Source organism: Euleptes europaea, chromosome 1, assembly GCF_029931775.1.
Source record: "Euleptes europaea isolate rEulEur1 chromosome 1, rEulEur1.hap1, whole genome shotgun sequence".
In the NCBI taxonomy this organism is placed as follows: domain Eukaryota; kingdom Metazoa; phylum Chordata; class Lepidosauria; order Squamata; family Sphaerodactylidae; genus Euleptes; species Euleptes europaea.
Window position 1 is genome coordinate 162,489,733 of NC_079312.1, and position 23,637 is coordinate 162,513,369.

Sequence of the window (23,637 nt, forward strand, 5' to 3'; positions counted from 1 at the left end):
AGGCGCCCCGCCCCCTTCAGCGGTGGCCTCTGATTGGACGGCCTGGGCAGCCTCGTTTGCATAACAAAACGCTGACGCCTCCCGAGGAGGCGTGGCCAGCTAATGAGCCATGCAAGGGGGCGTGGCCACGCGCGCCCCAGAGCGATAAAAGGCTGTCAAAAAGGATGCTCCCCGTGCAAAAAGGTCGCTCTCGCTTCGGGTCGCTCGAAGGGTCGAGAGCCGAGATGTCTCAGACGATCAAGTTGGCCAGTAAGGCTTCCTTGCTGGCGAGATGCTTTCCCGAGAGCTGGGCAGAGCCCGTCTTGAAATCTCACCCGAGAGCTGTCAAAACTCACAAGACCCTGGCGGAGATGCCGGGACCCAGCACGCTGAGCTTCTTTACCGACCTTTTCTGCAAAAAGGGGCTGTCCAGGTTGCATGAACTCCAGGTAAGACTTTTGTCCTGTATGAGACCCTGGGTGCAGAATATCCTTACTTTCTGGTTTTTGTACAGTCCAGGTTGCATGAACTCCAGGTAAGACTTTTATCCATGTATGAGACCCTGGGTGCAGAATATTCTTACTTTCTGGTTTTTGTACAGACTTTTTTTTTGGTTTTTTTTTGCAAAAAAGAGCAGTCCAGATTGCATGAACTCCAGGTAAGACTTTTGTCCAGTATGGGATCCTGGGTACAGAATATCCTCCTACTTGCTGGCTTTTGTACCAATCGTAGAATGTTTATCTATTTACTTACTTCGTTTCTACCTTGCCTTTCTCCCCAATGGCCTACATCACTCTCCTCTCCGTTTTATCTTCACAACAACCCTGCGAGGGAGGTTAGGTGAGAGTGTGTAACTGACCCAAGGTCACCCAGCAAACTTCCACGGTTGAATAGGGATTCAAACCTGGTTCTCCCAGATCTTAGTCTGACTCTCTAACCACTACACTGCATTGGCTCTCTAATAGAACGTGTATGGAAGAGTCTTTTCTCTCAACGTTTTACAGTTAGAAAACTTTTATGCTATATTAACACACATAGTTTAATCAATGGGAGTTGCATTCAGAATGAATTTTCCAAGAGTCAGGAATTGCTCAAATGTACAAAACACAGTTTCCTAAAGCTACAAAGTAAGTTAATGGGTTTTTATTCACTACTTGTCTTGACAGTTTAAATATGTGCCCAGAAGGTACAAGAATTCTCCCTCGGGTGTATGTAAACCTTACGATGCCTACCGCCCACCTCCAAATATGCTTGTTAAAAAGCTATTTAAATAATGTGGACTAAGCATCGTATTCCTTGGTTGGCTTGTCAATACAGTTCTGTGTAAGCTTGGCAGGCACATAGGTAGGCACCGTTTTAGTTGCTGGGTTGAGCCAAGCAATTTGGTCTGTGCAGTGTAAACCACCTGGCTCTGTAAATCCATGTGCCCTGTGGAGGGGCTGGCGTCAATGGGAACATTATAATGTTTGCTTCCACTCTGCATGTTAACTAGGCATAACAAACACTGTTGTTTTAAATGTTCAAGCAGTCTGTTCTTAATAATAACTCCATTTTTTAAATCAATGAAAGAATGGTGGTGATACCAGGGAGGGTAAAAATTCAAAAAAAAAAACTCAAAGTTTTGCACAATGCCATCCCTTGCTCAGATGCTTCCAAACTCTGATAATGGAATCCTGAAATCAAGGATGCATCTCATTGTCCACTTCATTAATTTGGGGAAAGAATTTCATTGTCTTATGGCACTGCCCAGACCTGACTGCCATCCAACAAAAGGTTGTGTCCTTCCTCTATTTTCATTCATAACGTTGTAGTCCTTATTCATCCTTGCCTCAGTCCTGCGAGGTAGGATATGATGCCCATTTTACAGATGCGAGAATTGTTCTAAGTAGCTTCCCACATTGAATAAGAACCAACGTAGTCCCACAACACTGGACCAGAGAGCAGGTTTCAAAACCTGCTTCAGCTGGTGGTGTTGGTTGGTTAAGCCATCTCTCAAGCACATCTGTAAAATATAACAACTGGCTGGATTGTTCTACATCCCTGTCTTCAAAATAGGCTCTCGGGCATTTTCAGCGGGAGTACGTTTACTTATAAGTAAGTTCCACTGAGTTCAATAGAGCTTCCTACCAAGTACACGAATACTGGTTTGCAACCTTCACACCTACATTCCACCACTACTACCCAGTTCTAGACATCCAGTAACACATTTTGGTTATTCATCCGGACTGCTGGAGTCCCAGCATTAATTTTGCTAGTTGGAGAAGAGGGTTTGAATCTTCGGCTCCTGCCCCAGTCTGTCTGCGATTATTGTTATCACAGCTCCGGCTTTCTCTATACTTCATCAATGAAATGTAGCTTAAGGAGCAAACACCCTTGGGTGGGGGACAGATTTGGCCAAAGAAGTGCGAGTTGCTGATTGGAAGAATAAGACCAATAAGTTTTACAGGGCTGAATAAAAAATTCACATACCTTTTTTCTGTAACGTTGACTGAGTTGAGTGTCCTTTTTATCTTTAGCTGGCTTGAGAAATGCTCGTGTTTAAATCTTTCATAAAGATAATTTTGTAGGTTTGTCTATTACCTCGTCCTCTTTTATTACGATGCCATGTTGCCCACCACCCATTTTCACTCCTTTTGGGTGTGAAAAACAGCTTGAACCATCCTTTGAAAAAGAAGCCAAAGAACAGATTTGGCTTCTTCTTCTACATCTCTTTCATTGCACCTGAGTTTTTCTGCGGCCGTGCCTCCAAGAAGACCTCTTACCATGTGGTCTAGAAACTTAAAGATAACAAAATCAGGCTTTTCTAACAAGAACCTGAGTGGTCGGGGAGGCTGCATGGTGCTCAAGATCTAAGAATGTTTTGTTGAGAAACGAACAGTGCAGCCCTAGGAAATGGGTTTAAATTAGCGTTAAGTCCTGTATAAATTGGACAGTAACCTTGCAATCCTAAACAGAGTTGTACCCTTCTGAACCTACTGAAGTCAAGGGATTTAGAAGTCCTCTGCTTAGGACAGCATAGTAAAACTCTTCAACAGCATTCTCAGTAAGAATGTGGATGTGAAGGGACAACAGTCAATAAAGGATAGGACACACACACAGAGATTTTTAGTATTTATTTAATAGCTGACATCACAAAGGGCATAATCCAGCCAAAGTATGCAACTGTCATCAAGTCACAACCAACTTCTGGCAACACCAGCAAGGGGCTTTCAAGGCAAGTGAGAAGCAGAGGTGGTTTGCCATCGCCTTCCTCTGCAGAGCCTTCTTTGGTGGTCTCCCATCCAAGTACCAACCCTGCATAAGATTGGACATGCGGCCTTTCCTCCCCCAGCCAAAGTAACATACTTTTAAGCCCTATTGATTTCAGTGGTAGAGGTAATCACACAGTTAGGTGATTTTAGATTATGGTTTTAATGGTTTCATGAGGGTGCCCCTTTCGATGGTAATGTGTGTTTTGAATGGGAAGCTACATAGCCTGCTTTTTTTCAGTCCCCCTGCTGAGCCCATGAGCTAAAGTTCAGCCTTCACAGCACTACTGGTAGCTTAGGGTATTTTAAGGGCTGTCCTCAGAGTGCTTTTTGCATGCAGTCCTTGCTGTTATCCTAGAGATGGCTGTTTCTTGAATAGATATGCATTCCCCTTTGTGCAGTTAACTCCAAGTAAACTTCGTTGGGTTTGTGCATATGCTACAATGACCTAGAAGCATGTGATTCCAAAGGTGTGATACTGCACCAACACATGCCCATCAAAACACTGGCTTTCCAATAGGGCTTCTGTGCCCAGCATGAGAGACCCCAATTTTATTTGATTTATTGATTGACTTTGTTTATACCTCTTGCCTTTCTCCCCAAGGGGGACCCAAAATGGCTTACATCATTCTTCTCTCCTGTTCTATCCTCACAACAACCGCTCTGTGAGGTAGGTTAGGCTGAGAGTATGTGACTGGTCATCCAGCAAGCTTCCATGGCAGAGTAGGGGATTCAGATCTGGGTCTCTTGTCTGATACTCTAACTACTATACCATACTGGCAGACCAAGCTCGCTCAGCACAGAGATACAGTGATGGGGAAAACTGCATCTGTTGAACTCTTACCTTTTGTGCAACTGTTAAAGGCAGAGAAATGCTGCCAGTGTGGCAAAGCTGATGACTCTTCCTGGCATCTTTTTAAAAAGAAAAGCCTTTGCTGGATTTCACTCCTGTAGAGGAACCAAAGGGAGCATCCATGATCAAGGGCGGGGGAGAGAGATTGGGAAGTTTCTCTGGCCATTCTATGGTGCCCAATAAACAATTGCCTTCTGCTTCTGTCCTAGATTGAAAGCAAAGCCAAGTATGGCCCCATATGGAAAGCCAGCTTCGGGCCCATCCTCACTGTCAACGTTGCCGACCCTAGCCTGATCGAGCAGGTCTTGAGGCAGGAAGGCAAGCACCCCATCCGCTCCGACCTCTCTTCCTGGAAGGATTACAGGGTGTCCAGAGGCCATTCGTATGGGCTGCTGACTGCGTAAGTATTTGCGGCATCTTCACACAAGTGTGTTGATTTGGTTTGAGGTGCTGTAGGGAAGTGTCTGTCAAAAGCATCCAATCAGCTCTGGACTGCCCTTTTATCTCCCCATTTTTGAGCACAACTCACTGCCCAGATTCACACATGGAACAAAAATCTAATTGCCATGCCAATCAATCACACAAATCAACCTGCACAAATATTGAAAAGCCATTTACCAAGCCAGTCCTAAAACTCTGGATGTGTAAAGTGCCATCCACTCACAACCAACTTATGGCAACCCAGAAGGGTTTTCAAGGTAAGAGACAAAGGCCATTTATACATGGGAGATTTTGCCTTGGATTTGCCTCTCTTTAGATGCACATTTTTCCCATTCGCATTCTCACCCTGAAGAGCACCCAAAATCTGAGCATACCTACACAAGGAGTGGAAGAGATAGGGTTGCCAGGGAGGGCAGAGTTTTGGAGGGGAGGGACTTCAATGCCATAGAGTCCAATTCCCAAAGTGGCCACTTTCTCCAAGTGAACTGATCTCTATCGGCTGGAGGTCAGTTGTAATAGCAAGAGATCTCCAGCTAGTACCTGGAGGTTAACAAAATAATATTTCACCTGTACTGTACAGTAAATGTTTAGAAAAAAGCCAGCACATGGTTATTACTCCACATTAATATCTTAATCGAAAATTCATCACTATTAATCACAATTAACATGCAGGCATGGTCTATGAATAAGTTATTCTTACCTAGGTTATAAACTTTAAGCGCTCTGCATCAGGCTGCATTCTTCCTCAAAGTAACAACATGACCACCTATACAGAAAATAGATCTTTCAAAAGAAAATCAACCTTCATACCCAATACATCCAATAATCTTATTAACACCTTTCAATATTTGGTAACCCGAGACATAAATACACTAGAATATCATAAATGGAAACTGAAATTTAATCTCTCCCCCATTCAAAAATCAATCTTGAATGACTTACAAAACGATCGTTCTGTTGTCATTAGACAAGCTGATAAAGGCGGGGCTATTGTAATTTTGGATTCATTATCATACCAAACTGAACATTTAAAACAGTTAAACAAAAAAGAATTTTATAAGACGCTTCCTAATAATCCCACCCCCAAACTCACTAAACTGATTAACACAGTTATTCAGTAAGGAGTAGCCTTGGGCTACATTGACCACTCCGTAGAAGATTTTCTCACAGTTCCCTTCCCAAAAATACCTATATTCTACACTATCCTGAAAATACATAAAGATAATAGAAATCCACCAGGACGATCCATAGTCTTATCAAAAGGCTCCCAGTTGGAAACTATTTCACAATACCTTGACTTTTATTTTCAACCGTTTGCAAAAGAGACTGATTCTTTTGTTTTGGATTCGGGAATCTCCATTGGTGTCTCATTTCTTAGAAAAAAGACACGGCAAAAACGATCTAAGATTGTTTGTCATTTGGGCTTATAAAAGCCACCGTTACAATGCCTGTAATATCACACAAATTTTATTACGTCAAGAGTATAGATTGATACACCTATTGAACATGCTAGCCCCTCTAGGCTTAAACGCAGAATTAGATCTATCGTGTTTTATATGAGTCCTCATCTGCTGCGCTTAAGTATTAGTGATCTGACAGGACGGACCTATTAGACCTTACTGAGTCAGCGTCAGCTAATCCTTAAGGAGGTCCACCTGTCTCCTTATCACACAAGTTAAATCTAGCCATTACCAAAGTGTCCTTAACAGTCAATGTTACTTTGAGGAAGAATGCAGCCTGATGCGGAGCGCTTAAAGTTGATTATAACTACCATGCCTGCATGTTAATTGTGATTAATAGTGATGAATTTTTGATTAAGATATTAATGTGAGTAATAACTTTCAGGCTGAAGAAGCTTTTTTGTGAAAAACAGTCTAATTCCGGAAGACGTTTTCCCAACTATATCCAGCTCTTCCTGCCACGGGGAACTGACCCCCTTGCTTCATCTATCTTGGACATTCCTATCAATTTTGGGACACTATTATATGGAACAGTCTGTTTAGACATCCAAAGATATGAACTCTTGAGCTGCTAGCCTTGTATAAAGAATTTTGGAATACTGTAATTTTGTGTTGTCATTGTCTTATACTTGTATATATGGGCACTCTGTTTATAATTGTAGTTATCATACTCCACTGTTACTTGTTTCTTCCACTATTGCACCGCTTTGTAATACAATTTGAAGTTCATTTGCATAATTGAGCCGTGTGCTGGCTTTTTTCTAAACAGTACCTGGAGGTTGGCAACCCTAGGAAGAGACCTTCCCCGCTTCCATAAACTAAGCACGATGTTGCTTCCGGGCTTTTCACTCTCACGCTTGTCTTCCTGGAAATGCATCACGCAGGAACCGTAGGTTGCTGCCTGGGCTTGCGTAAAGCCCAGGCTGGGAGTGAGAAATCATTTCAAGGCTCTCAGCAGCTGTGACTCAGGGCTTCCTTGGTTTTATTACTATTTTTTTTTTCTGAAACAGCTGGACTGGCGCTTCCGCAATCTAGACACAGGATGTGAGTAACGAGCGGAAGTGCAATACGGCCGGCAGATTTCCTAGGGCCACACTTTCGAAGCACAGACAGAGCCTTCCTAGGTGGCCTGTAAAACTTGCTTTTTGCGTTATGGGCAGGCTGCATCCTTCCCCATATGGGGAAAGGCTTGGATTCCAAAGCTCATCGCTTGGAATGAGGTGTGCCTCTCTTTGGCAATGGCATGATGTTCTCTCCTGCCCTTCGGAGGGGGGCTTCTTCAGCCCAGCGACCTAACCAAAGCCTCGCTCCTCTTTCCAGGGAAGGAGAAGAGTGGCAGAAAATCCGCAGCATCCTCGGCAAACACATGTTGAAGCCCAAGGAGGTGGAGGCCTACACGGGCACTCTGAACGAGGTGGTCAGCGATCTCATTGGCCGGCTGGAGCACCAACGGAATCTTCACGAGCAGCACGTGGTCAAAGACGTGGCGGGCGAGTTCTACAAGTTTGGGTTAGAAGGTACATGGAGGGTCAGGGCAAATCTGGGGTGGCTCTTGATGGGCTGTGAGGTGGGTCTAGGTTGGGGCTGCCTGGAATCCTGTAACACGGTTGATAATTCATAGGGTTGCCAGCTCCGGGTTGGAAAATATCTGGAGTTTGGGGAGTTGAGCCTGGGGAGGGCGGGGTTTGGAAAGGGAGGGACTTCAATGAGTAGGGTTGCCAGGTCCCTCTTCTCCACGGGTGGGAGGTTTTGGGGGTGGAGCCTGAGGAAGGCAGAAGTTGGGGAGGGGCTTCAATGCCATAGAGTCCAATTGTCAGAGCAGCCATTTTCTCCAGGTGAACTGATCTCTATCGGCTGGAGATCAGTTGTAATTGCAGGAGATCTCCAGATAGTACCTGGAGGTTGGCAACCCTATCAATGGGGTATAATCCGGACCAGTGCTATCATTAGGCGAACTAGGCAGTTGCCTAGGGGGCAGACCTCAGAGGGGCACAGAACTGGCCTGAGGGGCACCATTTTAAACAGATTAGTTTCTTGGGAAAAAATGCACCGGACAATTTATATTTTTTTATTTTAAGATAAGTACCGCAGCAATGCTATGGAATATAATAATTATGTCTTATAAAAAGTTTTGTGCTTTTATTTTTTCTACAAGACATCTGTTGTTGAAAATTGGTAACAATGGGGGGGGGCACAAGTAGCTAGCCTTGCCTAGGGCGCAAAAATGACTGGCACTGGCCATGGGTATAATACCTTGGAGTCCACCTTCCAAAACAGCCATTTTTTCCAGCTGAATTGATCTCTGTCTCCTGGAGATCAGTTATAATCCCAGGAGATCTCTAGTCGCCACCTGGAGGCTGGCAACCCTAATAATTCAAGACTGTTATGCGAGAGGCTTTCTCTTTCACCCAACTCTGCCCCTCCAATGCCAATGTTGCCTTCCTATAATCCTCCATCTCCGATGTAGCTGCCGCCTCTACATTGCTGTCCAATTTCATCCAGAATAGCATGCATTCTGTGAGTTCAGGAACTGGCCATGGATGTAGAATTCAGCACCCTTTCAGTTTCAATGTTCAGTTTTTTTAAAAGGGCGTGTTCCTTCTAGAAAGTGTGTGAGCAAATGCTCAAAATCTTAGTAGCTGAAATGAATGCTTTGATTAGCAGAGCTTTTGTTTTGTTTTTTTAATTGGTCAGAAGCTGGGGCTATGTGCCTTTGCATGGCTCTTTTTGCCTGACAAGCAGAATCAGTATTAAACGGTCAGCTAGTTTGCAGAAGTTACGCAGCCGGCAAAGTTTGGATTTGCCAGGCATATAACTTTGGTTGTTGCTAACTGGAGGATCGTTCCCAGGCTATAGGCATTTTCTCCCTGACATATTCTGTTTTTCCTACCTGTCACTTGATTTCTGGAAGTCAGATGCCAGAAAAAGCCAATTCATACAGCCTCCCCCCCCCCCCCATGAAAGCCTCACTGGTCATGAATGTGTCCATGTCGGGGTTCTGCCCAAATTGCTGCAGATTTTTCAGGATACGGCACACTGCAATCTGGATATGTGCCAAAAAAATAATTCACAAGCCAGGTTAGTCATGCACCAATCCATTTTTTTTTTGTAATCAGTGGTTATTGGTTTCCCTTTGTTAAGCATGCTAAATGAGTAAGTTTGAAGTAATCACAACAGCAGGAAAAGGCCAGTTGGGTATTAATTTCCCCATTTCCACTCCCTCTTTCAAGTTACATCTTCAAGGTTGGGCAAGAAATGAGTCAAGATGGGTTTTAAGATTGTGGTCTGCTCTCATGACTCCACTGATCCTGACTCGTCCTCTTTCTGGACTCCTCCCTCCCAGGTATCTCTTCGGTCCTCTTCGAATCCCGCATCGGTTGCCTGGAGCCCAAAGTGCCGAAGGAGACGGAGACTTTCATCAGTTCCATCAACACCATGTTTGTCATGACCCTCCTCACCATGGCGATGCCCAAGATCCTGCACCGCATCTTTCCTAAGCCATGGCAGAAATTCTGCGAATCCTGGGACTACATGTTTGCATTTGGTAAGTGTCCCCGCTGGGTTTCTTAGTGCCATGAAAAAGAGCTGTCTGACTCAACTTAAAACTTGCTGTAGCACAGTGCTGCCCAACACGAGATTTTGGGTAAACATTAGGTTATTCCTTTGTATGCATCAATTTAGCATAGTTTTATTATTTATATTTATTATCAATCCAGCATCTTATTAACCTAGTCTTTCTTTTTATTATCTATCTGTGGTGTTGTTGACAACTTGACATGTTTGTAATGGCCCAAGGCTATGTGCAAATAAAACCATTCATAAAGGGAAAGGGAAACATTAGGAAGAACTTTCTGACAGAGCAGTTCCTCAGTGGAACAGGCTTCCTCGGGAGGTGGTAAGCACTCCTTCCCTGGAAGTTGTTAAGCAGAGGCTAGATGACCATCTTTCAGCAATGCTGATTCTGTGAACTTAGACAGATCGTGAAAGAGAGGGCAGGAAGGGTTGCGTCAATGTTTGGCTCTCGTGGCCCTTTCTTGCATGCCTAGGGTAGTGCCGATTGCCACTTTGGGGCCAGGAAGCAATTATTCTCCAGGTCAGATTGGCCAGGGATCCTGGAGTGTTTTTGCCATCTTCTGGGCATGGAGTAGGGGTCATTGGGGCTATGGGAGGAAGGTAGTTGTGAATTTCCTGCATTGTGCAGGGGGCTGGACTAGATGACCCTGGTGGTCCCTTCCAACTCTGATTCTTTGGTGCCCCTGGAATCATGGTACCAACTAATATGTTTCCAGGTGCCCACCTTTGCTGCTGGCTAAGCATATTTGCATACATCTACGTAATTGTTACAAGTCTGTAACCGGAATGAAAATGTGTGGGGTTTTCCCCAGAATCTGGAAAATCTTTTTCTTCAGTAATTATAATATTCTTCTGACTATTAATTAAACATATATATCTCTTGGTTCCACATGCCCCAGAGCAGTTTACAAAAATGTAATAAACAGTATTAAAACATACACTACTATTCAATAAAACCATCTGTCATGTTTACCAGTAATCATATGCCACTGAAAGCCTCCGTGAGAAGGATTAGATTTCAGTAGATTCTGGCTTCAATAACTTTTGGCAGAGAATTTCACAATTCTGAGGCCACTAACAAATGCAGTGGGCAGGGAGAATAATCTTTACTCATTGGATACTTCTTCTGTCTCAGATACCATTTTGCGTTACGCCACTAGGAAACACCATGTGAGCTTTTAAAAAAGTTGTTCTCACTGAGGACTAGAAACTTGGCAGTTTCCCAACAGATGTAATTGTTGTGATTTGTAGTGTGCTCCCTGGTATGGAGCTCTCTAGCCTCTTTGCTACTGGGACACAGCTAGGTCAGGTAGGTGCTCCTGCCAAGAAGCACCCTCCTGTCAGGAGAACAAGGAGATAGACATTATTGTAACCTATATTTTTCTCCAGTCTTTAATGTCTTTCTCGTAATTGTGCTGAATCATACAGAACTGGCCTTAAGTAAGAATGAGCCTGCTAAGGCTGGCATGTTTTTAACGGTGATAATGTGTGGCTTGTTGGTTATCCCAGGTGAACAAGCGTTCATTTCTTGCCCATTTCTTTCCAGCTAAGGGACACATTGACAAGCGGATGGCTGAGGTTTCAGAGAGAATCTCACGTGGGGAGAAGGTGGAAGGAAAATATTTGACTTACTACCTGGCGCAGGAGAAATTGTCCATGAAATCCATCTATGGAAATGTGACTGAGCTTCTTCTGGCTGGCGTGGACACAGTAAGAATTTTTTGAAAGTGTTTCCTATGTGCACAAGGAAGATTTTTCTCTCCTGCTTGTAGAAGCCTTGTGTGCTTGGCTGCTGTGTTGAAATAGGTCTGTAGACTGGGCGAATGCAGGCAGATTCAGGAAAGGGTTTGGTGGTGTGTTTTCTGCAGTTGATACACATAGGGCTGTGGTCTCTGAAAATCCTTTCTGGATAATCTGTGCCACGTCCTGGATTAAGAGTCACGGAGATCCCTATTCGGAGACTCCTCTCAGGCCTGCATCTTCCTGTTTTATGTTTATCCCACCCTTTCCTCCAAAAGGTTCAGGGCAGTGTACATGGTTTGCCCTCTTCCCCCCATTTTATCACAACAACCCTGTGAGGTAGGTTACACTAAGAGCAAGAATGTCTGGCTCAAGGATCCCCAGACTGGGGTGTGACTGGAATAATTCTATGTAGGATCGCTCTGCCATTGAGCTTCCTGGCAGAGTGGTGTTTTGATCCTGAGTCTCCTGGTCCTCATCCAGTGCCATAACCACTGTACCACATGCCTCCCTCCCTCCTCTGTCTGCCCTCATGGAGGCAAGAAATCAAATATATAATTTCCAGGGCCATTGCTCAGCAATAGGGTTGCCAACCTCCAGGTACTAGCTGGAGATCTCCTGCTATTACAACTGATCTCCAGCCAATAGAGATCAGTTCCCCTAGAGAAAATGGTCCCTTTGGCAATCAAAGTCTATGGCACTGAAGTCCCTCCCCTCCCCAAACCCCACCCTCCGCCCCTAAAACCTCCCTCCGGTGGCAAAGAGGGACCTGGCAACCCTATTCAGCAAGGCTGTTGTGTTTTGAAAAGGGTACTTCTGTGCAAGTACAGTGTACCTTACTAGTCTTGAGACACGGCACCCCATTTCCTTCTAATTTAACTACAGGGCAAACACTGTCCCTGGTTACTAATCTTTTACAATAATGTAAGAAGAAAAAGAAAACTGTGCTGAAAACTGGGTGAAGCACAAACAACAACAACAACAAAGCACAGGAAGCCAAGAATGTCTCGACCACAAATTATTCAAAAGTAAACTCAGTTAACATAATAACAATATGTCTATGGTTTATGCAGAATGCTTCTGAGTCTAGAAAACAGATTACTGAGAGACATCACCAAAGTAATTATAAACATCGAATCCATGTGAAAACCCTCAATTTGCAAGATCTGAGCAAGGCTGTCAAAGATAGAACATTTTGGAGGACTTTGATTCATAGGGTCGCCATGAGTCAGAAGCGACTTGACGGCACTTAACACACACACACATATGAAAACAACTGCTATGTAGTATACAAGGAGAGCCAGTGTGGTGTACTGGTTAAGAGCTGTGGTTTGGAGTGGTAGACTCTGATCTGGTGAACTGGATTTGTTTCCCCACTCCTACACATGAAGCCAGCTGGGTGACCTTGGGCTAGTCACAGCTCTCTCAGCCCCACCTACCTCACAGGGTGTCTGTTGTGGGGAGGGGAAGGGAAGGTGATTGCAAGCTGGTTTGATTCTTCCTTAAGTGGTGGAGGAAGTTGGCATATACAAACCAGCTCTTCTTCTTCTACAACCAAGATCAAGACAAAAGTACTGTCACAACCCACAAGTAAATGAGCTCAAAAATTAGTTGAATTCAACTAGATTCAGCATAAACCATAGACATATTGTTGTTACATTAACTGAGTATTTTTGAATAATTTGTGGTCGAGACATTCTTGGCTTCCTGTGCTATTTTTTTGTTTGCACTAATCTTTTACTTCAGGATAGCATGCAGGATAGCATGCATGCCCTACACTCTGCATATTCTGCGAGACTGCTGAACTTTTGCCTAACCGTAGCCTCTGCTCCCCTGCCATGTTCTGCCCAGCCCTTTGCAGCAAAGCCTCTAGTCTGATTGCTTACAGCCTGCTCTGCCTAATGGTTAATCTCGCCCTGTCTGGATCTCTGCAGATCTCAAGCACTTTGTCCTGGAGCCTGTATGAATTGTCCCGGCACCCTCAGGTGCAGGCAGACCTCTACAAGGAAATTATGGGGGTGATGAAGGGCAACCCCATCCCAACAGCTGCCGAGGTAGCCAAAATGCCCTTGCTGAAGGCGGTGATGAAGGAAACGCTAAGGTGAGTTCTGACGCGGGAGCAGATGGGGGAGGCGCGAGAGCGACCCAAACAGAACAGCCAAAGACTTTTCAAAATGTCGATAACAAATCACCAGGGCATAGGGTTGCCAGCTCTGGGTTGGGAAATACCTGGAGATTTTTGGGGCGGAGCCTGAGGAAGGGCGGGGTTTGGGGAGGGGAGGGGCATCAATGCCACAGAGTTCAATTGCCAAAGGAAGCCCAAGTGCAGGGGACAAGAGGAGTAATTTTTAAAAAATGCATTGGGAAAGAGGAGTAACAGAGAGAACAAAGCCAACAGCGGACACCAAAACAACATTATTTTAATTTGCACAGCCAGTCACCTCTCCAGTTAGGGTTGCCAGGTCCCTCTTCACAATTGGCGGGAGGTTTTTGGAGTGGAGTCTGAGGAGGGTGGGGTTTGGGAAGGGGAGGGACTTCAATGCCATAGTGTCCAATTGCCAAAGCGGCCATTTCCTCCAGGGGAACTGATCTCTATCAGATGGAGATCAGTTGTAATAGCAGGAGATCTCCTGCTACTACCTGGAGGTTGGCAACGCTACACTTGGCACCAGTCTGGATTATGCTGTATTGATCGGGGTGACATCATATCATCTGTGAGGGCCTATCTTCATCTTGCCTGCCCCCCGTCCTAGAGGTTGGCAACCCTATCTCCAGTGGCTAATCAGAAACCCTACTGGACAGCAGCCCCACCTGGCCACGCCCACTTCCTAAAAACACTTGGCAGCATGTCAGGAATCCCTGACGTAGCCAGATGGTTAGCCTGAACCCATGTGCCTCGTGCTCAATCCCCCCGCCCCGTATGCCTCATGCAGCTCAGCAAGCTTTGCAAAATGTGAGGAATTGTTCCTTTAGATTAACTTCGGCTTCTTTGTTTCTCCCTGCAGGTTGTACCCGGTGATCCCCGGCAACGCACGTGTCATCTCGGACAGGGATATCCAAGTGGGAGACTATCTCGTCCCTAAAAAAGTGAGTCATGGCCACAAATCTGATATTCTAAGGCAGGCCCATGGAAAGGGTTCCCTGAGGACAGGAGGTGTGAGAAATGCTGTTGAAAGTTCAGTGGCAGGAGATGTACAGGAAAAATTAGGGTGGGCTGGTTGAAAGAAGGCCCCGCTCCAGAAGAGGGTGCTGAGGAAACACCTGAAAAAGGAGAATGGGTTTGATGGGTTTGGAGGGTGTGAGATTCAAAACAAATAAAAGGAAGTATTTCTTCACACAACGCATAGTTAAATTGTGGAACTCCCTGCCCCAAGAGGTGGTGATGGCTGCCAACTTGGAAGGCTTTAAGAGGGGAGTGGACATATTCATGGAGGAAAGGGGTATTCATGGTTACTGATAAAAATAGATACTAGTCATGATGCATACCTATTCTCTCCAGGATCAACCTATTGTATTAGGGGCTGTGGAACATAGGCAGGATGGTACTCTGCAGTCGTCTTGTTTGTGGGCTTCCTGGAGTCACCAGGTTGGCCACTATGTGAACAGACTGCTGGACTTGATGGACCTTGGCCTGATCCAGCAGGGCTTTTCTTATGTTCTTATGACACAACAACACTAAAAGGCTTCCTTAGTGGTTGGGCTTGTAGCACAAATAGGCTGTCTTTGTGCATGCATGTGTTCAGACTTGGGTTTTTGGGACTGCTTTCCTTACAATGCCCTTTTCCTTTCTCAGACCCTCATCAGCCTCTGCCAGTATGCCACCTCTCGTGACGAGAAGTACTTCTCCAACCCCAACTCCTTCCAGCCGGAGCGATGGCTGCACAAGGAAGACTCGCATCACCCCTACGCCTCCATCCCCTTTGGCTTCGGCAAGCGCAGCTGCGTAGGCCGGCGCATTGCAGAGCTGGAGGTGTATCTGGCTATGGCCAGGGTGAGTATCTGTGCCGATACGATTAGGAGGGAATGTGGCTTATCTTGGGTTGCCAATCTCCAGGTAGTAGCTGGAGATCTCCTGCTTACTAGAATTGATCTTGAGCCAATAGAGATCAGTCCCCCTGGAGAAAATGGCTGCTTTGGCAATTGGACTCTATGGCATTGAAGTCCCTTCTCTCCCCAAGCACCACCCTCTTCAGGCTCCACCCCAAAAACCTCCTGCTGGTGGCAAAGAGGGACCTGGCAACCCTAGGCTTATCCCAAAGGGTAAATGTATACTATAAAGCTGATAGAACTGAATGCATCAGCCTTAAGAACAGCCTCACTGCTTCAGCCTAAGAGACACACAGTCCAGCATTCAGTTCCAACAGTGGCCAGCCAGAGATTTCTGGGGATGGCCACAGGACATAGCGTTAGTGGGACTGTTCCACCACATGTCTAGTGTGGAGCATGAACTGCTTTTCATGCATCCCTGAAAACCTGCTTGTGGATTCCCTGCATTGGCATAGTATATTTAGGGCACAGCATGGGATGTGGAGAAGCAGTTGCAGAGTCCCTTCAACACAAGGGCAGCTGCAGTTAAGATTGCCAACCTCCAGGTGGGGCCTGGAGTTCTCCTTGAATTATAACTGACATCCAGACTACAGAGATCAGTTCCCCTGGAGGGAAATGGCAGCATCAGAGTCTTTACAATACCATATCCCCACTGAGCTCCCTCTCCAAACTCATCCTCCCAAAGCACCATTCCCAAATCTCCAGGAATGTCCAAAGCTGCAGTTGGAAGCTCGAGCTGCAGTGTGGATTCACTCAGTGGTAGGGTTGCCAGGTGGTGGCTGGAGATCGCCTGCTATTACAACTAATCTCCAGCTGATAGAGATCAGTTCACCTGGAGAAAATGGCCACTTTGGTAATTGGACTCTATGGCATTGAAGTCCCACCCCTTTCCAAACCCCGCCCTCCTCAGGCTCCGCCCCAAAAATGTCCAGGTATTTCCCCACCCGGAGCTAGCAACCCTAATCAGCGGTCTTCTTCTTCAGTCTGATTTTGTGAACGGACCCACATTTCCCAGGGATGACACTGCCCATCTGATTTGCTGCTTTTGTTGCATAGCTGCTGTAATCCACAGTAGGGAAACTAGGTTTCACTGTGAGTTCAGGTCCAGCCAGCACATGAAACAGGATGGGGTGGTGCAGTGGACTCAGACCATGACATGTGTAGAGAAGGGTCCTCAGCCCCCCGGTACCCTTTTCCTCCATGAAATGACCCTGGATAGCTAGGGTTGCCAGGTCCCTCTTCACCACCGGTGGGAGGTTTTTGGGGCAGAGCCTGAGGAGGGCTTCAATGCCATACAGTCCAATGGCCAAAGCGGCCATTTTCTCCAGGTGAACTGATCTCTATCGGCTGGAGATCAGTTGTCATGGCAGATCTCCAGTTAGTACCTGGAGGTTGGCAACCCTACGGAAAGCACTGTATGGTCTTTTTTAAAAATAATAATAATAAAGCTTTGATTCAAAAGGTGTTAAAATTTAGCCTGTTTTTCTTTCTGCATTGAAGATCTTGATGCGTTTTGAAGTCAAGCCAGCACAAGAAGGACACGCCGTGAAGCCCATGACACGCACCCTCTTGGTGCCGGAGAAGGAGATCAGTCTCCAGTTTCTGAGCCGCTAATGGGGGCTCGAAGCAGAACCGCTGATCCAAGCCTCCCCAACAAGCCACGCAAGAGCACAAGGCCAAGAGGGGAAACTGCCTAGCAGGCTGGAGTGAAGCTGCTCTTCTGAATGTCTTGGCTGGGCCCTCCCGGACTAACTGGAGGGGATGCAGAATCTGTGACGAGGAGAAGGAGAGTCCAACCTTGTTCCACTGACTAGCACGTGCTCAAGGTGTAACCAAGGTTGTCTGTAACATGTTACACTTCGATAGGTCTCAAAATCTAGTTCCAAGACCTGCTTTGCTAAGGAGGACTCCTCTGGTGCCAGAGTTTTCCCACTGTAGTGCTCACATACAAGTGAAAGAGCAATGCTCGGAAGAGCGGGATGTTCTGAGCACGTATGTTCTCTTTCATGATTCCCAGGACTTTCCAAAATGATTCAAGACCAAGGGATAGACAACAACAATTGTGTGCATTTGAATACGGCACTGAAGCTGTGAATGGGATAGCAAGTGTGAATTCACATATGCATTTTCAACACTCCATCAAGTCATGACTTGCAAAAAACCCTTTGATGGTGGTGGTCTTGTCTTTTAGCTGGGAGTCAGTGAGTGGCACGTTGCAGTGATATATAGTGCTGTGCCCACCAATGTGTTTCCTGGTTCCTGCTTTGTTCATCCTCAGAACACCTCTTTTCTAAAGCAAAGAGCCAATCCCGGTTTTCTTCCACCTCATTGGAGCAGGTGGTGCTTCAAAAGACAGTAGGCAGCACCAGCTTTGCGTCCACTAGAAGTGCCTATGTGGAAATCACTGTCCCCCTCATAGGAGGATGCTTAGTTTGAAACTTCCCACCATTTTGTAATTCCCTGATACATCAGCCATTTTGTGATTGGCTGTGCCTTCCATGGCAGCCATTTTGTGGTGGTGCCTATTACCCTTTCTCAAAAATCCCTAAAGTGTCAACAGGCTCAATAAGGTTGAGGAGTAGGGTTGCCAACATTTACAACTGGTCCCTCTAGCTGTCCCTTTAATATAGGATTGCCAACCTCCAGGTACTAGCTGGAGAGCTCCTGCTATTACAACTGATCTCCAACCGATAGAGATCAGTTCCCCTGGAGAAAATGGCCACTTTGGCAATTGGACTCTATGGCATTGAAATCTCTCCCCTCCCCAAACCACGCCCTCCCCAAAAACCTCCCACCGGTGATGAAGAGGGACCTGGCAACCCTACTTTGATACCAGTTTGATCTGCAAGCAATTGTCAGCTGATGTGATTTACCTCCATGCCATGAAAATGTTCAAGTGCCCATCTTTACACATTAAATGTCTATTAAAGGGACAGGACATTTCCGGGCCAGTTGGCAACCCTATTGAGGACCCCTGGCATATTGGATGCAACATTAGAAGAATATCAACATGCGATCCTCTGTGATTATTTTATTGGTGGAGCCCTCCTCACTCGGTTTGTACAGGGGGAAAAACAAACATGTATGGAAGTCTTACATATCCACACTCAGGTTTAGAGAACCTGCTGAAAGGCCAAACTCCCTTTCTGATCTTGTGCTTGAAACAAGCACTGGCTCAGCACAAGAAAGATATCCGATCCAGTGCTTAGCATCTCTGGCAAAAGGTTATTCAAATACAGAAATCCTTCTATACTTGACTACAACCTCTGCCAGTCAAAGTAGAGACCAAACAGAGATACTGGACTTGGTATATGGGAACTTTATATTTAAAACACACACACCAAATAATTCAAAGTTGAGAATGTGGTTAGATAGACCCTGTGTGAGAACATGCAATTGCTCTTTTTATACATATTTGCCAAGTTTTTACTGTTAATATTATGCTAATAATAATTCATATTTAATACATATTTATATTCTCTAGCCTATAATTTATAAAAGTTCTTCTTAGAAGATGGCAGAAGCCCGTAAAAGGATTAATTATTTTTTCAAAGTACATTACGCTTTTCGATATTTGAAACAGCTGCTGTAATCAAAAACGTTCACTTACTGCTGTTTCTTTGGTGCTATGTTTAAATGTTATTTATTGTCCTTGAATAATAAATATGAACTATTTTTTACAAAAAGCAAACCCTGACTCGTTTGTCTGTGATATTGGGTCTGAAACTGGAGCGGGAACTGTGGGTAGGTGAATTTTCTGTACTACAAACTTAAACGGATTTTAAAAACCTCCCCAAAGAAATTCTGAGAATTGTATTTCAGTGTGGGAGAAGAACTGCAGCACAATTCTCTACAGAGTTACACCCTTCTAATTCTATATACAGCGCATTCCTGAGCCGTGCCAAAGCCTTCAGGAGCCTGGCGAAGGCCTGCACCGGTGCAAGGGCCCACAGTGCTGGCGTCCGGGCAGCGTATGCCGGTGTTTGTGGTCGCAGCACCAGTGTGCAGGGCCCGCTGCCGCCGAAGGCTTCTGCCAGTGTCCGGCCGCCGGCAAAGGCAGCAGCAGCGTCCCGGGAGGCGTTCTTGGGGCATCCTGGCGCCGGCCCGGGGGTGGGGCCGCTGTTAGGCGGCCTCCTGAACCATTACCGCTCAGGAACGCCCCCTCTTTTTTTGGCTGAGATGTGTGTGTGTGTGTGTTAAGCGCTGTCAAGTTGCTTCCGACTCATGGTGACCCTATGAATGAAAGTCTTCCAGAATGTCCTATCTTTGACAGCCTTGCTCAGATCTTGCAAATTGAAGGCTGTGGCTTCCTTTATTGAGTCCATCCATCTTTTGTTGGGTCTTCCTCTTTTCCTGCTGCCCTCAACTTTTCCTGGCATGGCGGTCTTTTCCAGTGACTCTTGTGGTCTCATGGCGTGACCAAAATATGATAGCCACAGTTTAGTCATTTTAGCTTCTAGGGTCAGTTCAGGCTTGATTTGATCGATAACCCACTGATTTGTTTTTTTGGCAGTCCACAGTACCCATAACACTCTCCTCCAACACCACATTTCAAAGGAATCTATTTTCTTCCTATCAGCTTTCTTCACTGTCCAGCTTTCACACCCATACATAGTAATAGGGAATACGATGGCATGAATTAATCTAGTCTTGGTGGCCGGTGACACATCCTTACACTTCGAAATCTTTTCTAGCTCCTTCATGGCTGCCCTTCCCAGTCTCAATCGCCTTCTGATTTCTTGGCTGCAGTCTCTCTTTTGGTTGATGGTGGAGCCAAGGAATAGAAAGTCTTGAACCATTTCAATTTCCTCATTGTCAACCTTAAAGTTGTGTAATTCTCCTGTAGTCATTACTTTTGTTTTCTTGATGTTCAGCTTTGGCACTTTCTCTTTTAACTTTCAGCAGTAGTCGTTTCAAATCTTCACTATTTTCTGCCAATAATGTAGTGTCATCAGCATATCTCAAATTATTAATGTTCCTCCCTCCAATTTTCACTCCACCTTCATCTAAATCTAATCCAGCTTTCCTAATTATATGTTCTGCATATAGATTGAAGAGATAGGCTGAACTCCACCTTTTTTCGCTGGGCACCGCTGAAACCTCCTTAGGAGGCAGCGCCGCTGTGTTGCCTCCTAAGCCGGTGCAGGTCTTCCGCTCAGGAATGCACGGTTACAGTGAAGAAATCTATTGGCTGGAGACAGTGCCAGATTTACGTATAAGCTAAACAAGCTATAGCTTAGGGCCCCACTCTCTTGGGCCCCCCCAAAAATTTTTAAAGGAAAAAAAACTGGATGTACATTTCCAAAATATAAGATAAAAAACAAATAAAATAATAATTATTTCACTATTAATATACTTCTTCTTAATTGTATTTCAGTTCAACAATTACTTTGATAAAATACATCTTTTTGTTATGTGCAAATGGCTTTAGATACCTATTAGGTCCATAAATTACCATATAGCATATATTCAACACAAAAAGCAGCAACAATTTGTTGTTGACAAAGGACAGCTGGACATATAAAGGGCCCCATTACCTTCAATAGCTTAGGGCCTCATCAAACCTAAATCCGGCATATCCCACACCCTCACTTAGCTGTCCCGACTGCTCCAGGCGGGAGGGCTGAGGCTGCCACCAGGAGCCGCCACCAGCATGCTCCTGGGGTGCATCCCTGCCACAAACAGCCTGAAGTAATGGGGGGGGGGATTTAACCCCCCTATTTTAAAAATGTCAGTCTCAACAGGAACTTTCTCAACAGGAACCTCCCCCCCTTTTCTTTCTTTTGTTCTCTCGTTGGCCCCTTTTCTTTTTCCTTGGTTTCTTGTCTCAACTCCTGGGAGGACATGCAAAATCCTGGGTCATTATTGGTCATCTTGCTACGACTGGTTATAAATCAGTTCACCATTAGGAATAATCAGTATTATATATAGTAGGCATGAAATTAGAATGCCATCTTTTAACTTGAGTTAGTAATTGTAGTTTTATTCTATGTTTTATCTTATATTGTATTTTATATGTATATTTGTTGGAAGCCGCCCCGAGCCCAACTTGGTTGGGGAAAGGGTGGAGTATGAATTAAATTAAAACAATAAAATTAATACAAATACAATCTCATACACTATTTATATAAACCTAACTCAAAAACGCAAGATGAATAAAACATCAGGAGATAAAACTAGCAACAGGTAAAACATGTCTCAAAGCAGCAACTGATTTTTTTTAAGTTGCAAATAAAATGACAACATTATACCCTAGTCTTTAAAGCACAATAAAAGCATCAAGCCAATCCAAAAGCCCACCTAAATAAGGTTTGCTGGGACACCAAATGTGGGGAAAAACACAGATCATGGGAGTTCCAAAGTTTCTACCACCAATGATAAGTAGGGTTGCCAGCCTCCAGGTACTAGCTGGAGATCTTATGCTGTTACAACTGCTCTCCAGTCGATAGAGAGAACAGTTCGCCTGGAGAAAATGGTCTTTTTGGCAATTGGACTCAATGGCATTGAAGTCCCTCCCAAACCCCACCCTCCTCTGTGTGAGGGTCTCTGTCTTTGTGTCTCTGCTTTCCATCACCTGCGGTGTTATCAGTGAACTCGTAAAAGCAGTTCACACCTTCTGGTCTCAGGCGCCAGGCCTGATGGCCCATGTATCTTCCCCCCCGCTGTTCTTCCTGCCAGTACTCCCTCAGGCCGGTGCGGCCTTGGAAGTGTGATAGCCGCACCAGACTTCCTGGGATCCGTCTGATGTTTTGTATTATGCCAAGCTTGTAACTTCCCATAACAATAAGTGTGAACCCCAGTGCCCCAGTGCCCTGGAGTCAATATATTCTGTAAACCCGTATAGCCCCTCACTTGCAACTTTCTACCTGTGCCTGTCTCATCTCCTGAAGGCTTCAATAAATCTATTGTTTCTGTATCAACGTCTGAGCAACTGATTTGGAGAAGCAAACTCAGAGAGGGGGATCTCTCACATTAAGTTGCAAGTCCTTGCCTCTCGGACTGCAGCTGTACCGCTTTGGACAGAATGTCAGCCGACGAGGACACCACCCCTAACCCCGATGCCCCCAAGGAACCGGACGAGCCGGAGAAGCCGGACCCGAAGGAGGAGGGAGCCAAGCCAAAGAAACCGAAGGGTCGCGCCCCCGACCAAGATCGGGACGGACGTCCCCGGGGGCTTACTTATTGGCTGGACTCTCCCAAGGGCTGGTCGCTCTCGCGGACTGCGGCGAAGGATCGCCGGTTGGCCTTCCCCAGCACGGGACTCGAAGGGGACCCGGCCCGCAAAGATGCCCTCATGGAGGAAGAACGAAAGCAGTGGCAGGAAGACCGCCGGGCTATGCAGGAGCAGATGGAGATCATGCAACGCGTAATGGGTGAGATGGCCACGACCCTAGATGCGCTGAAGTTGCAACCTCCAGCCGGTGCTCCCCCAGACGGGGCGCCGGTAGTTCCGCCCGCAACCCCTGCCCCCCCGGCCCGTCGGGACCTGAAAGTCACGTATGACGGGTCGGGAGACCAGTTGACCTTTTTTATGGTCCAAGTAGACATTTTTATGCGGGAACAAGGCCGAACCTTCGTTTCTGAGGAGTCCCGGGTGCAGTACGTGGCTTCCTTACTGCAAGGGGAGGCGGCTGCCTGGATGGTGTTGCAGTATGAACTCCGCTCGCCGGTGCTGCGAACCCTGGACGAGTTCATGGTAGCACTCCGAAACCGTTTTGAGGACCCGACTCTGGGTGAGCGGGCTAAAGCCTCCCTGATGCAACTGCGCCAAGGGACTAAGTCGGTGGCGCAGTATGCAAGTGAGTTCCAGTCACTGGCTAGCCGAATTCTGGACTGGAGTGAAGCTACCTTGGTACAATGTTTCAGGGAGGGTCTCAACCCAGACCTCCAACATTGGGCCTTCATGCAAGGGAACCCCCCGGATGTGGAAGGTTGGGTTCGCCATGCTGCTGACATCGAGAATCGCAAACAACTCCTGAACTTGTCCAAGCAACGGCTTGGGCGAGACCCCAGGCCCCGAGGTGACCGTGGCCGGGAACTCCGGCAAGGGGGTGGCGGGGGTCTCTCGGCCGCGGAACGCCGCAAGCGGTTCGAGGCCGGCGTCTGCCTGATCTGCGGGGGAAAGGGTCACTTTGCATCGCAATGCCCCTCTCGCTCAGGCCGTCCGACCCCCCCCCGCCAAACCCAGGCCGAGCCGACGAAACCGGCCGCCGACAGCCAGCCTCGCCGCAGAAGTGGACCACTGAGCCGGCGCTCCGGCGCACCCTCCGCTCTCCACGCGCGCCCCCAGGATGGG

The 23,637-nt window shown here is 46.2% G+C and overlaps 1 protein-coding gene across 2 annotated transcripts; it reads left to right on the plus strand.

The window, feature by feature from the left end:
- The first annotated feature begins 218 nt into the window (after positions 1-218).
- Positions 219-17,037, plus strand: LOC130491171 (25-hydroxyvitamin D-1 alpha hydroxylase, mitochondrial). 2 transcript variants are annotated; one of them, XM_056864856.1, is made up of 10 exons: positions 324-412; positions 622-637; positions 4,290-4,480; positions 7,302-7,498; positions 9,325-9,525; positions 11,101-11,264; positions 13,229-13,395; positions 14,300-14,381; positions 15,088-15,285; positions 16,842-17,037. In XM_056864856.1, exons 1-10 carry the CDS (start codon positions 351-353, stop codon positions 16,953-16,955), a joined length of 1,392 nt encoding a protein of 463 aa, XP_056720834.1. In that variant the 5' UTR covers positions 324-350; the 3' UTR covers positions 16,956-17,037. The 2 variants fall into 2 exon arrangements, with proteins under 2 accessions (XP_056720845.1, XP_056720834.1); XM_056864867.1 differs by lacking the exon at positions 622-637 and having other exon boundaries at positions 219-428.
- Positions 17,038-23,637: the final 6,600 nt, after the last annotated feature.